Source organism: Camelina sativa, chromosome 20 (genome assembly GCF_030686135.1).
Source record: "Camelina sativa cultivar CO46 ecotype springtype chromosome 20, ASM3068613v1".
In the NCBI taxonomy this organism is placed as follows: Eukaryota; Viridiplantae; Streptophyta; class Magnoliopsida; order Brassicales; family Brassicaceae; genus Camelina; species Camelina sativa.
The window spans coordinates 28857629-28871572 of NC_141899.1; the positions used below are offsets into that span (position 1 = coordinate 28857629).

Below are 13944 nucleotides of genomic sequence, written 5' to 3' on the forward strand. Positions count from 1 at the left end.
AATGGCCAAAATGGATAGCAAAAGATGCAAAAAATGTGAATATACTAAGGGAAAACAGGGTAAAATATATGAAAATCAACATGCTCAGGCGTATCCGTCAGCTAGGGCAGAATCCTTCAAAGCTTAGGGAGATGAATTGTGGATCTTGTCGTATATGATCTCGTATGGGAGTCCATGCCAGCATATGATGTTCGTCCAAACAAAGTTCTGGACTTCATTCGTTTTGGGCGAGACATACGATTCTCCTTCGACCCACTTGGTGAAATAGTCCGTCATGATCAAGAGATACTTCTTTTGGTTAGATGGTATTAGAGGACCGACAATATCCATCGCCCATCCCATGAACGGGTAGGGTGGTGACCTTGTTCGCAAAAGTTTGGTCGGAGAATGGATGAACGGTGCGTGACGCTGACATTTTTCGTACTTGGCTGCGAATGCGGAACAATCGGCAACCATGGTTGGCCAGAAGTGACCATTGCGGTGAATTTCGGAGTGCCAAAGCGCGGCCGCCAGAGTGGTTTCCGCCAGCTTCTTCTTGAACTTCTCGCATGATATCGTTGACGTCCTTCTTGCTGACGCAGATGAGAAGAGCGCCGGCTGCATCCCAACGAAACAAGTTGCCGTCCAACGTCGTGTAGTGTGCGCTCTTAACCCGCATATGCCTTGCTTCCCACTTGTCTGTTGGGATTATTCCATCTGCGATGAACCTAATGATTTCAGTTTGCCAGTCATCATTTGCGGAGATATCAGGAGCTGCAAAGGGCATAGCTTGGGTGGGTGCATTTGTGGCCGCTGGGGCTGGTCTTGTGACTGCTGAGGTAATTGCTAAGACGTTGCTCGGGTTTGCTGGTGTGTCCGCTGAGGGCGCAACTTCAAGAAACTTGGCTGGAGCGGGGGGCAACAAGTTGACGTCAATACTTGGGTGATCAATGTTCTCTATAGGTATTACTCGGTGGAGATCAGGATCTGATGTAGAAGCAAGCATCGCGAGTGCATCAGCCGGAGCATTGTTGCTTCGGGGGATCTTGACGAGCTCAAAGAACTCGAACTTTTGGGACAAGTCGCGAACGACCTTGAGGTAGACATCCATGCGCTCGTGTCTAGCTGCATAATCTCCACTAAAATGATGCAAGACCAGCTGAGAATCGCAGTAAGCTTGGATCTTTTTTACTCTGATTCCGTGCGCGAGACGCAATCCAACGATTAATGCTTCATACTCAGCGTCGTTGTTTGAAGCGGAGAATGCAAGACAGAACGACTGCTCCAAGATTTTTCTTGTTGGAGAGGTTAGGCGTACACCCACTCCTGAGCCCAACTTCGATGATGTGCCGTCCACGTGAAGTGTCCATATTTCAGGTTGAGGGGAGTCATCTTCGAGTTTGGGAGAGAGTTCAACGAGGAAATCTGCGAGAACTTGTGACTTGGCAATGGTGCGGTTCTTGTATTCTATATCGTACTCGCTTAACTTAACTGCCCATTTCGCTAGGCGTTCTGACTGGCTTGGGCTATGGAGAATTGTTCGTAGAGGCTGATTCGTCAAGACTTCGACAGTGTGAGATTGGAAGTAGGGGCGGAGCTTGCAAGCTGATATTACGACCGCATATGCAAGCTTCTCAAGAGTCAGATATCGAAGTTTGGCGCCATCGAGAGTCTTGCTCACGTAGAAGATAGGATTTTGCTCGCCACCATCTTCTCTTACAAGCACGCCACTTACGGCCGAACAAGATATTGCGATGTAAAGATACAACGTCTCTCCCTGTTATGGTTTGGCGAGTACTGGTGGAGATGAGAGATAGTCCTTTACTTCTTTGAATGCCGATTCGCATTTCTCGTCCCACTCAAAACGTTTGTTTGTGCGAAGGAGCTGATAAAACGGTAAGCATTTGTCTGTTGAACGGGAGATGAAGCGGTTTAACGCGGCAATTCGTCCAATAAGACGTTGCAACTCGTGGGTATTCCTTGGGGAAGGAAGATTGATAATTGCTGAAATCTGTTTTGGATTAGCTTCAATACCGCGTTTTGTAACGAAGTACCCCAGGAATTCTCCGGAAGTTACACCAAATGTGCACTTAGCCGGGTTAAGCTTCATGTTGTACTTGTTGAGTATCTCAAAACACTGCTTCAAGTGTGTGACATAGTCAGATGCTCGAGCTGACTTGACAAGCATGTCGTCAATGTAGACTTCCATGGTCCAACCAAGTTGGCTTGCAAACATCCGGTTCACAAGTCTTTGATACGTTGCTCCCGCATTTTTTAACAGAAAAGGCATGACTCTGTAGCAGAAAGTGCCTTGTTCAGTAATAAACACGGTCTTCTCACGGTCATCTTTGTGCATCATTAGCTGGTGGTAGCCGAAGAACGCATCCATGAAAGACAGCAGTTTGTTTCCGGCCGTGGCCTCGAGAAGTTGGTCAATGCGCGGAAGAGGAAAACTGTCTTTTGGACAGGCTTTGTTGAGGTCGGTGAAGTCGACACACACTCTCCACGTTCTGTTCTTCTTCTTAACCACAACTGGATTACTAAGCCAATCCGGATAGCAAACTTCAGTGATTGATCCCACATCAAGTAGCTTCCATACCTCGTCATTGACCGCAGTTGTGCGTTCCACACCGAGCTTTCGACGCTTTTGCTTCACAGGTTTGTAAGTTGGATCTACGTTGAGCTCGTGAATAGTTATGCTATGGTCGATTCCATTCATCTGATCTATCGTCCACGCGAACTGGACAAGCTCGTCCCTCAGTGCTAATGGTAGCTCGGCGCCAATGATTACACAGCAATTGGGATCGGAAAAATCGATGTTCACTTGGATCACAGATTCTCCCGGAGGTGGTCTGCGTGGATCTCGCAGCGGTGCTGATTCAGCAGTCACAAACGCCCTTGCATTTCCCATCTTCTTCTCAATGATGAAGCACGTTCGCGCCATCAATGGATCTCCGCGCAATGTGTAGATACCGTACGTGTTTGGAAACTTAACGCATTGATGATAAGTTGAAGCGACAGCACGCATCTTATGGAGCCATGGTGTTCCCAGAATGACGTTGTAGACAATGGGTTTATACACAATTGCGAAGTTGAAGCATTGCATCGTGGCACCGATGTAGATCAGGAGAATTATGGTTCCAACAGTCATGATGGTATTGCCGTCGAATCCTGTCATAGGCTGCGTATCAGCGACTGTGTTGCGGAGATCGATGTCCATCTGGATTTGCATGTCCTTGAATTTCACATTCACCGAGCTTCCGATATCAATAAGGATCCTTGTCACCAAACTTTCTCCAATCACCATCTCCATGACCAGCGGATTGTTGTTTGGGCTTGCGTTGCCTGCGTCCTCGTCGGTGAAGATTATAGGGTCAGAAGGCTTCTTGGCAGTGCTGCTATTTGAGGGCCAGTTGCGCTTCGTTTCTTCCTTGGGACAGTAAGCCTGGATTGATCGAAGGGAATCACGGCATGTAGATAATCCGCCTATGATTATGTTGATCCTTCGGCGAGGGAATGGAGCGTCGTCACGGTCTCCTGTGTCATGAGTTCGTTTTGGAAGACGAGGTATGTGCTCCCTGTCATGTTGCTGCTCATCTGCCAAGCAGTTCGGGTTATCCTTGTGTGTGTTAACCCTTTGCCGCTCTCGCTCTACATCGATGTCACCTCGCTGGTACTTGTGAAGGAGTAGCATTTGAATTGTTTTGCACTCTTCAGTGGAATGTCCGCCAAATTTGTTGAATTCACAGTAGTCGCGCTTGCCTTTGTAGCTAGGACCGTCGGATTCACGATAGAACTTATTTCAGGGCTTACTCTGCTGTTGCTCTTTTCCATCGATAGCGAACATCGTCGCTTTCCTTCCTTTCTCGTCCCTGGCGTATTCCCTATTGTTATGCTGGCGTGGCTCGTAGTACTTATCTACAACTTTGCTTTATGAGCTTGGGAATTTTTGGGCGCCTTTTCCGCCACATTTGGTTGGTCCGGGTTTCTAACATCCTCCTCGACTTGGATGTATCAGTTTGAACGTGCGAGCACTTCACCCAAACTCGTGACGGGCAGGATTGTTAGGTCTTCCTTGAATCTGGTTCCATGAGCGAGCGTGTTTTTCAATGCACCGATGGCGGCGCCGTCGCTTATGGCGAGCTGGGAGACGACACCTTTAAACCTTTCCATGAAAGTCCGTAATGATTCGTTAGGCTTCCGATACATTCTTCACAGGTCGGTATTCGACGTAGGCACGTGCATGAAACACTGGTGATGCTGGATGGATGCGCTCATCAACACTTCGTATCGATCGATTGAGTTGGTTTCAAGTCTTGAAAACCAATTCAGCGCCTCGCCAGATAGACTCTCGACGAATAATTGACAGCTTCCCGAGTCTTCTTCCTCAGGTGAGAAATATGACCGATTGATGTGGATGGCCATCGATATTAGAAAGACTGTGGGCTCTCCCTTCCCATCATACGGAATTGGTTTGTTCTTGTTATTGTCTGGGTTGTGCCTGACTCTAACTCCCGAGACTCTTTTTGTGAACCGCGAACGTCGCGCCTCTGCTAACACGGTTTCCAGCTCTAGTGCCACGCTTGTTGCACGGTACATTTGAGATGTAATCTTCTTCAGCTGAACTTGCATCTGCTGAAGGTCTCGCTGTAAAGCGCACTTCTCGGTGTCCTCAAACTGATTCGGTTCGGTGCATTGATCCGTCAAGTTTTGGGTTGTCACGAAACGTACCCTTGGCTGTTCGCCGTTAGGTCCAACGATGACTGACAAGAGTCGGGGCCTTCCGTTGACGTGGTGTTCAGCGCGCGGTGTGTGCGCTGCCAGCGTTTCTTCATCCCGTTCATGTCGAGCTTCGGATCGTCGCCTGTGGCACCTTGCATGGTTGGTTTGCCCTTGAGACGCCATTTGCGCTGCTTGGCCGCTCCTTCGGTCCAGGACCCTTCGTACGACTTCTTCGAGCGCGGCTTGATTGATAGTAACACGTGCGGATGTGTGATGAGGTTGAGTGACGTGCGTAGTGCCTATAGCTTCGCGGTTGGTCGGAGTATCGCCAGCAGCTACACGATCAGGAGGGATAGCACCGTTGACTACGCCATTGGTCGGAGCGACGCGCGTAGCGCCTACGGCTTCACAGTCGGTTGGATTGACGCCAACGGCTACACGAACAGGGGGCGTAGCGCCTACGGCTACACCATTGGTTGGAGCGACGCGCGTAGCACCAACGGCTATGCGGTCAGTGAGTGTCGCGTCCTCGACCGTAGCTGCTTCGGTCATGTTAACGCCTTGGAGCTGGTTCGTCCTCGCACGGGTGCACCCCCATATGGTAGGCCTAGGAGACACGACGTGGGCTGCGGAAGAGCGTGGCGCGGAAGAGTCGACGCCTTTGTTACTTGAGAGATCGGTTTGAGACATGCTTCTGGTTTTCCAGAAACGCTTTTGCCTTCAAATTCTATTCGTCAAAAGAAAGGATTCCGTTCAGCCCCACGTTGGGTGCCAAATTGTTGATGTAAGGAATCGACAATAAAAGTAATAGAAATATTAGTGGGAAAAAATCGGAGCTGGTCTTTTTTATTAACGTAGAATTGAAGTGTTGGTTTATAGAAAATGCAATCAAAGTTCTAAGCACAGTTAATACGAGAATAATAGCCATTTTCTCTCTGATTGCCAAGATTTCGGATCCATAGCCCTGACAACGACATTTGGTATTTATAGTGGGCCATTGACCTAGGGTCCCTCCTATTTTTCCACAAATGACGATTTATCCCTGCAGCTAAATGGGCCAGATTCATTATTTCAGGCCCTAAAACTCTTAAGAATCTTCTGTTTGGGCTTTCTAGAAGGTTGGAGGTGAAGTTCATATCCAACCGTCCTGTATATATATTGTACAATGTTAATCATAATAATCATCAATCACAATTATCGGTTGGTGTGTCTTTGGACACATTTATCTACTGTCCCGAGTCTACTATCATATTCAACTCGGCTCTAACCTCAAAATATTGCTTTGTCTGACTTTATCCAGTTGTTGAATTAATCGACAAAACGATACAACAATGATACCGCGCTGACTTTTGCAGCAACTGTGTATATATAAGATATTTTTTTGATTGCTACAGCTATTTATTTGCGGCAACTGTATAAGTTTTGCAATAACTGTAGAATTGCATTAAATAGTTTTGATATGGAGTATATACGATGATGCATAAAATAAAATTGTAAACTACGTATGATATGATGAATACAACAGATCAGCTGTTTTTTAGTGGGAGCCTTGTTACTTGAGTTAGTTTTGACTTTTGACCCACAAATATCTAGCTCTAAAATTGTTTGGACATGGTGTCGAAAATAACTTTTAACATAATTCACTTTCATTTCACAGACTAAAGTCAGCCTTTTTTGCCTTCTAAGAAAAAGGCTGACTTTTATGGACAGTGATTTTTTATTTATTCTAAGTACGGAGATACGTGATATGTCATATACTCATATATATAAGATAACTTGTTAGATGGTTTGCAATAAAATAAGAGGTAATTAAATAAAAGAAACTTGTAACTTGAAAACTCATATAAACAATTAAAGTCAACCCAGTAATTTCGAGAATCAAAATGGACTACGTTTTGTCGAGATTTAATAATAATTCTAACTCATCTCAACTTTTATTGTCAACTTGTACGGGTACGTACGTACTTGTTACCTGAACTTATCCCCTTCAGATAACAGCTATTTGCCTATTTGTTAAGAGCAAGACTTGATTAAATAAGTTGGACCATGGAGAAGTCATCTACACTAATAAACGATTATTAAAAGGAAGGTACACTATGTGCAGACCATACAATTACCCAGAAGAGCAAGATAGATAAGTGACGAAATTGCTGGCAAAAAAAATATTAAAATTGAATTAAAATGTGGATATACCCTTAAGATGCCGGAGACTATGCTTCTCTGATCTTCTCTATAAATGTCGATCGTCTCAGCCACCACAATCACAACCCTCACCACCTCTCTCTCTCTCTCTCTCTCTCTCTCTCTTTCAATCTCGATAGTTCTCTCTCTTGCCTCGTCCTCCAACACCAATCAACAAAACGTGAGGGTAAGATTACGTACAAATTTATAATATGATCTTCATTCAAATATAAATTTGCACTTGTTTAAATGATTTGATTATTTATATCATTATATGTATAACGACAAAAGCTCTTCTGTTATAATTAGATTAAATTTTAAATTTGAAAAAAGAAATTGTATTACAAAAAGAAATTTACGTAACTTTTTACTTTTACTGCATGAAAACAGGAGAGACAAAAGAGACTCAGATGGCCGACCAGCAACTAGGAGTGCTAAAAGCACTCGATGTTGCGAAGACGCAACTTTATCATTTCACGGCGATTGTCATTGCCGGTATGGGTTTCTTTACGGATGCCTATGATCTTTTTTGTGTGTCCTTGGTGACGAAGCTCCTAGGACGCCTCTACTACTTCAATCCGGATTCAGCAAAGCCTGGCTCCCTTCCCCCTCATGTTGCAGCAGCAGTCAATGGTGTGGCCCTCTGTGGGACTCTTGCTGGTCAGCTCTTCTTCGGATGGCTTGGTGACAAGCTAGGAAGGAAAAAGGTCTACGGTCTCACTTTGATCATGATGATCGTGTGTTCTATTGCTTCCGGTCTCTCCTTTGGAAACCAAGCCAAGGGTGTCATGACCACTCTGTGCTTTTTCAGGTACAACTATCACGGTCAAAACTATTTTATCCATGAAAATGAGATCATGCACATGATATTGAAACCTCCAAAAACAAAGAAAATATAAATATTAACATTTGAACGGTTATGTATAGGTTTTGGCTCGGATTTGGCATTGGAGGTGACTACCCTCTTTCAGCCACCATCATGTCTGAATATGCTAACAAGAAGACTCGTGGGGCTTTCATAGCTGCCGTCTTTGCTATGCAAGGTATCGGTATCTTGGCTGGTGGTTTTGTGGCTCTTGCAGTCTCTTCCATTTTCGACAAACAGTTTCCATCACCGACCTATGACCAAGACAGGGTTCTCTCAACGCCTCCGGAGGCTGATTACATTTGGCGTATCATTGTCATGTTTGGCGCTATACCTGCGGCCATGACCTTCTATTGGCGTATGAAGATGCCTGAAACCGCACGTTACACTGCTTTAGTTGCCAAGGACATTAAACAAGCCACAAAAGACATGTCCAAGGTCTTACAAGTAGAGCTTGAAGTTGAAGAAAGGGCAGAGGACCCAAAACTGAACTATGGATTGTTCTCCAAGGAATTCCTAAGACGCCATGGGCTTCCACTCCTTGGGTGTACCTCAACTTGGTTCTTGCTTGACATTGCTTTCTACAGCCAAAATTTGTTTCAAAAAGATATTTTTTCGGCCATTGGATGGATTCCAAAGGCAGGCACCATGAATGCCATTCATGAGGTTTTCAAGATCGCTAGGGCACAGACTCTTATCGCGCTTTGCAGTACTGTCCCAGGGTACTGGTTCACTGTCGCATTTATTGATATCATGGGAAGGTTTGCAATCCAACTTATGGGATTCTTCTTCATGACGGTGTTTATGTTTGCCATTGCCTTCCCTTACAACCACTGGATCAAGCCAGACAACCGTATCGGATTCGTGATTATGTACTCCCTCACCTTTTTCTTCGCCAACTTTGGACCAAATGCAACCACTTTCATTGTTCCTGCTGAGATCTTCCCAGCTAGACTAAGGTCCACATGCCACGGAATATCTGCTGCGACAGGTAAGGCTGGAGCCATTGTTGGAGCCTTCGGGTTCTTATATGCGGCTCAATCACAGGATCCAGCCAAGACAGACGCAGGATACCCACCGGGTATTGGAGTTAAGAATTCATTGATCGTGCTTGGTGTTATCAACTTTATTGGTATGCTCTTCACGTTCCTTGTCCCTGAGCCAAAGGGCAAGTCCCTTGAAGAACTCTCCGGTGAAGCTGAGGTTGAGAAATGATTACGCCGTCATATTGTTAATATATATTTGTTATTCGTTTTGTCATTTTGATTTTTCATTTTTTTTTTTTTTTGTGATATGATATTGTGCACCTCTACGTTTGCTTTTTGATTTTTCTTAGTATGTAAGTGTAACCATTGACCCGTTTTCAAAGAACTACTAAGAAGCAAATTCATGTTATGTTTTGTACGGTAAAACAAGTCTTCGCCTCTTAACAACGGCACATGTAATATAAATGAAAATATTTTTATTTTAATAATTTTATATTTCTTCTTTTTTTTGAATTGAATGTAAATTTATTTAAAACCCAAAAAAACTGTTTTAAAATGAATGTTACTATAATGCTGAAACAATTGAGTTAGAAAACTGAGCAGATAAGTTCAAAGAGACTGTAATTATGATGAGAACTATGGGAAACGATGCTCAAAGCATTTGCAGAGCTCTTCGTCGTAAGCATGGTTGCCCTTATTCCGGATGGAGCTGAATCTGTTTCTATTAGTCTTGTCGATGAGTGAAACTAGACAGCCGGTGATGCGTGAGTTTCTCCGTACCGTCTATTGTTTCTTTCACGCCAGACGTGATATAGAGTTGCTTGGAATGCGTATCGTATAGTGAAGAGTTTTGTTCGGCTGTAGTTTGAGCTCGTGACCAGGGTGATCAAGTGATACCAAGAGGTGGAGAAGTCAGTTGCCAAGAAACCGCCCATCAACGAAGTCCAGACTTCAGCTAAATAGTTGCATAAGAAGAACAAATGGTCACGAGTTTCATCAATGGCTCCACAGAAAATACAATCAGTGCATTGGTCAGGGTGACACTGTCTGATTCTAACTCCAGTGGAGAGCTGGTTACTGATAGCCAACCAAGTGAAGAAAAGAGTACTTAGGCGTCTCATGCATTAACCGTACGCCTTTGTACCAATCTTTCAGTGGCCGTACTGTTCAATCAGAGCTTGAGTGAGCTTCGTGCTGAACTTAACAAAGCCTATACTTATCATATAGGTGAAATATGTAAGATGGGCCAGAAAACAGTCTCAACAAAAATGAAGCCCAAATAAAAAGCCTAGTCAACACTCCCAAGTCAAAACAAAGTTGACTGTACCTAATGCGGAGTCTCTTCTCCATTATCGATTTGGTGCACTACAAGATAAAGATGATGACTAGCCTAAACACAGCTGTAATCATCAGTCACCTAGTTCTAGATTATTCTCTAAGTCTCTATATAAGACAATGTGACTCAAGATTGTAAGGTGTCCTAAAATTATAATAAAGAATCAAAGTTTATCAAAGTTCTTCTTTGATCTTCACTGTATCAGAGCCATTGTAAACCTTCACAGGTGCTTCAATGGCTACTTTGTATCCTTTTCCTGACAACATTCATGTCACAAGTACTGTTACTATCAAGCTAAACAACACCAACTACCTTCTATGAAAACTCAGTTTGAGTCTCTCTTGTCTTGTCAAAAGCAGATAGGATTCATGAATTGTCACAGCTCCACCTCGTGCTACCTCAACAACAAACGGAAACATTGTCACAGAGGTTCCTAATCCGCAGTATGATGCCTAGTTCTGCACAGATCAGCTCATTTTTTCTTGGCTATTTGGCCCTCTGTTTGAAGAAGTACTCGGGTTTGTTCACAACATTACTACCTCTAGAGATGTCTAGATTTCCTTATCTGAGAACTTCAATAAGAGTAGCATTGCTAGGGAATTTACTCTTCGCCACAGTTTGTGGGTTCTGGAGAAAAAAAAGACATGTCTTTTGCGGCTTATTGTCGTGAATTTATAGCTATTTGTGAAGCCTTGAGTTCTATTGGTAAACCCATTGATGAGTCCCTAAAGATATTTGGGTTTTTAAATGGGTTGGGTCGTGAATATGATCCAATCACGACTGTTATTCAAACATCTCTAAGCAAGGTCTCTCCTCCAAGCTTTGGTGATGTTGTTTCTGAAGTCAAAAGCTTTGACACCAAGCTTAGTTCATATAGTGTTCCTGACTCTATTACTCGACATCTAGCGTTTCAAGCTCAACAAACTGGATATGGCAACTAATCCAGGGGAGGCTACCGTGGAAGGGAAGATCTTGAGGACAGAATAGAGGACGTGGTGGTTACTCTTCATGTGGCAGGGTTTTCTCAACATCAATCCAATCCTCAAGCATCTGGAGAACGATCTGTCTGTTAGTTTTGAGGGCGTGTTGGTCATCTTGCATGTGACTGTTGGAATTGGTTTTATCACAACTACTAGCATCCTGATGTTGCTCAAGTGTTCACCTCTCTGCAAGTCTCTAATGGTAATGACTATGTCACAAACTCTGGTGCTACAACTCATGCCACTCCCTCCACTGCTAATTTGCAGTCTGCAACAACATACAATGGGAATGATACTGTTTTGGTTGGAGATGGAACATACCTTCCGATAACCCATGTTGGATCCACCACCATTGCTTCTTCTGCAGGTAAACTCTCATTATATTACGTTTTGGTCTTTCCATATATGGAAAAGTCTTTTATTTCTATCTCTAAACGGTGTTATGATCTGCCTTGTGGAGTTTGGTTTGATGTTAATAAATTTTTTGTTGTTGACTTGACCAATCAGAAGGTGGTGGCAAATGGTCCTCGAAATAGTGGGTTATATATGCTGGAGAATCAAGAATTTGTAGCTCTCTTCGATAATCATCAGTGTGCAGCTTCTAAAGACACTTGGCATCATAGGCAGGGTTGTGCCTATCCTTATAGAAAAAGGCAAGTGCCTTAGGCCACACTAAATATAACAAATTTATGGGCCACATTTTATAGAAACTATCTTAGTATTCCACACTATTTTACCTTTTTAGTGGTTAATAATATTCCAAGGCTATATTCTACGAATACTAATACTTATTCATTTATTAGAGACTTTTTCTATTTTCAATGCTTTTTAAAGTCTTGCTTTTCAAGTTTAAAGCTTAGATACATCTTTTTCTTATACCAAAAATAATAATAATACTCGCACGCTTCAATATTTTGCCTTATGCCTCTAGATCCCTAGGTCGGCACTGATCATAGGCTTGGGCATTCAAATTCTTAAGTTCTCCAACAACTTAAGAACTGCAAGGAAATCAGTTTGAATAAGAGTAGATGGGGAAGAATAGTAGATTTCAGTTATTTTCTTCGAATTCTCGAGTATTGTGTCCCCTGGATCAGATACATTGTGATCTTTGGGGACCATCACCAGTTGTATCTAATCAAGGATTTAAATACTATGATGTTTTCGTGGATGATTTCTCAAGATTCACTTGGTTTTATCCTATGGGTGCAAAGTCTGAATTTATTTCTATATTCAAAGTATTTTAGAGTGGTGGAGGAGGAGAGTTAACAAGCAATGCTCTTAAACATCATTTGTCAGAAAATGGTATCATTCACAGAATCTCTTGTCCTTATACACCAAAACAAAATGGGATTGCTGAAAGAAAATATAGACATATAGTCGAACTTGGTATGTCAATGATATTTCACAGTCGTACTCCTCTTCATCACTGGGTAGAAGCTTTCTTCACAGCAAGCTTCATCACAAATCTGCTTCCTTCTGCAACTCTGAATAACTGCAGTCCATATGAAGTTATGTTCAGTCAAAAATCAAATTATTCAATGCTGAGGGTTTTTGGTTCTGCTTGTTATCTCTATCTCAGACCTATGGCAAGCCACAAATTTGATCCAAGATCTCTCCAATGTATTTTTTGGATATCATACTCAATATAAAGGCTATCGGTGTCTCTATACTCCAACGAGCAAGGTCTACATCTCAAGACATGTTGTATTTGATGAAAGTTGCTTCCCATTTCAGCAACAATACAAATGGCTGATTCCTGCATATCAAACGCCGCTTCTCCAAGCTTGGTAAGCTGCTTCAGCATCTTCACAACCAGTTCCTGCATCAGATCAGTCAGCATCCTCACCAGTTTATCCAAGTCAAATGAAGAAATCAACACCAGTTCAGGATCCTGAACATGTTCCTATTAACATAGAAGAAGATGAGAATATTAAGATTCTTGGTGAGACTGACAATTCTTCGAATGAAGAGACTGAAAGTTCTGTTGCAGATGAAGAAGCACATGAAGAATAGCAAAAAGAGCAACAAAAATAAACATTCATCCTATGACTATTAGAGCTAAAGCAGGAATTCATAAGCCTAACACTAGGTATGTTCTTCTTACTTCAAGGTTAGCTCCTGAAGAACCAAAAAATATTACTGCTGCTCTAAAACATCCTGGCTGGAATGATGTTGCCCATGATGAAATAAGAACGATTCACATGTTACACACTTGGGATTTGGTGGAACCTATAGAGGATATGAACGTTTTGGGCTGTAAGTGAGTTTTTAAAACCAAACACAAACCTAATGGGTGCGTAGACAAACTTAAAGCTCGTCTTGTTGCCAAGGGTTTTGATCAAGAGGAAGGACTGGATTATCTGGATTATCTGGCTCTCCTTTCTTCTCCGTGATCGGAGAATCTCACAACAGTTTCCTACCTTGCTCCAATGCGACGATCTCTCTGCGGTGTACTTAAGTGCTATTCCAGCTCTTCATAAACGGTCTAAGCACTTTGACACTGATTTTCACTACCTCATGAAACAAGTAGCATTGGGGCACATTTAGACAAAGCATGTTCCAGCACAACTTCAGTTGGCCGACAAATTTACTAATTCCTTACCAAAAAGAGAGTTCGATGATCTCAGAAGCAAACTCGGTGTTGGTGCTTCATCCACCATGTGTTTGAGGGGGAATATATGTGAGATATGTAAGATGGGCCAGAAAACAGTCCAACAAGAAAGAAGCCCAAATAAGAAGTCTAGTCAACACTCCCAAGTTAAGACAAAGTTGATTGTACCTGATGCAGATCCTCTTCTCCATAACCGTTTGGTGCTCTGCAAGATAAGGATGATGACTAGCCAAAACACAACTGTAATCATGAGTCATCTAGTTCTAGATTGTTCTCTAAGTCTC

General features: G+C 43.0%; 2 protein-coding genes across 2 annotated transcripts; one reads left to right on the plus strand and one right to left on the minus strand.

The window, feature by feature from the left end:
- Window positions 1-298: 298 nt before the first annotated feature.
- LOC104772759 (uncharacterized) lies at window positions 299-4188 on the minus strand. The gene is made up of 4 exons (XM_087503997.1): window positions 4005-4188; window positions 3793-3897; window positions 1805-3690; window positions 299-1756 (listed from the first exon to the last, which is right to left on the minus strand). The coding sequence occupies exons 1-4, from the start codon at window positions 4186-4188 to the stop codon at window positions 299-301; spliced, it is 3633 nt and encodes a 1210-aa protein (XP_087360123.1).
- Window positions 4189-6966: 2778 nt separating this feature from the next.
- LOC104771487 (putative inorganic phosphate transporter 1-3) lies at window positions 6967-9162 on the plus strand. Its single transcript, XM_010496018.3, has 3 exons — window positions 6967-7069; window positions 7273-7693; window positions 7810-9162. The coding sequence occupies exons 2-3, from the start codon at window positions 7293-7295 to the stop codon at window positions 8960-8962; spliced, it is 1554 nt and encodes a 517-aa protein (XP_010494320.2). The 5' UTR covers window positions 6967-7069; window positions 7273-7292; the 3' UTR covers window positions 8963-9162.
- The last annotated feature ends 4782 nt before the right edge of the window (window positions 9163-13944 follow it).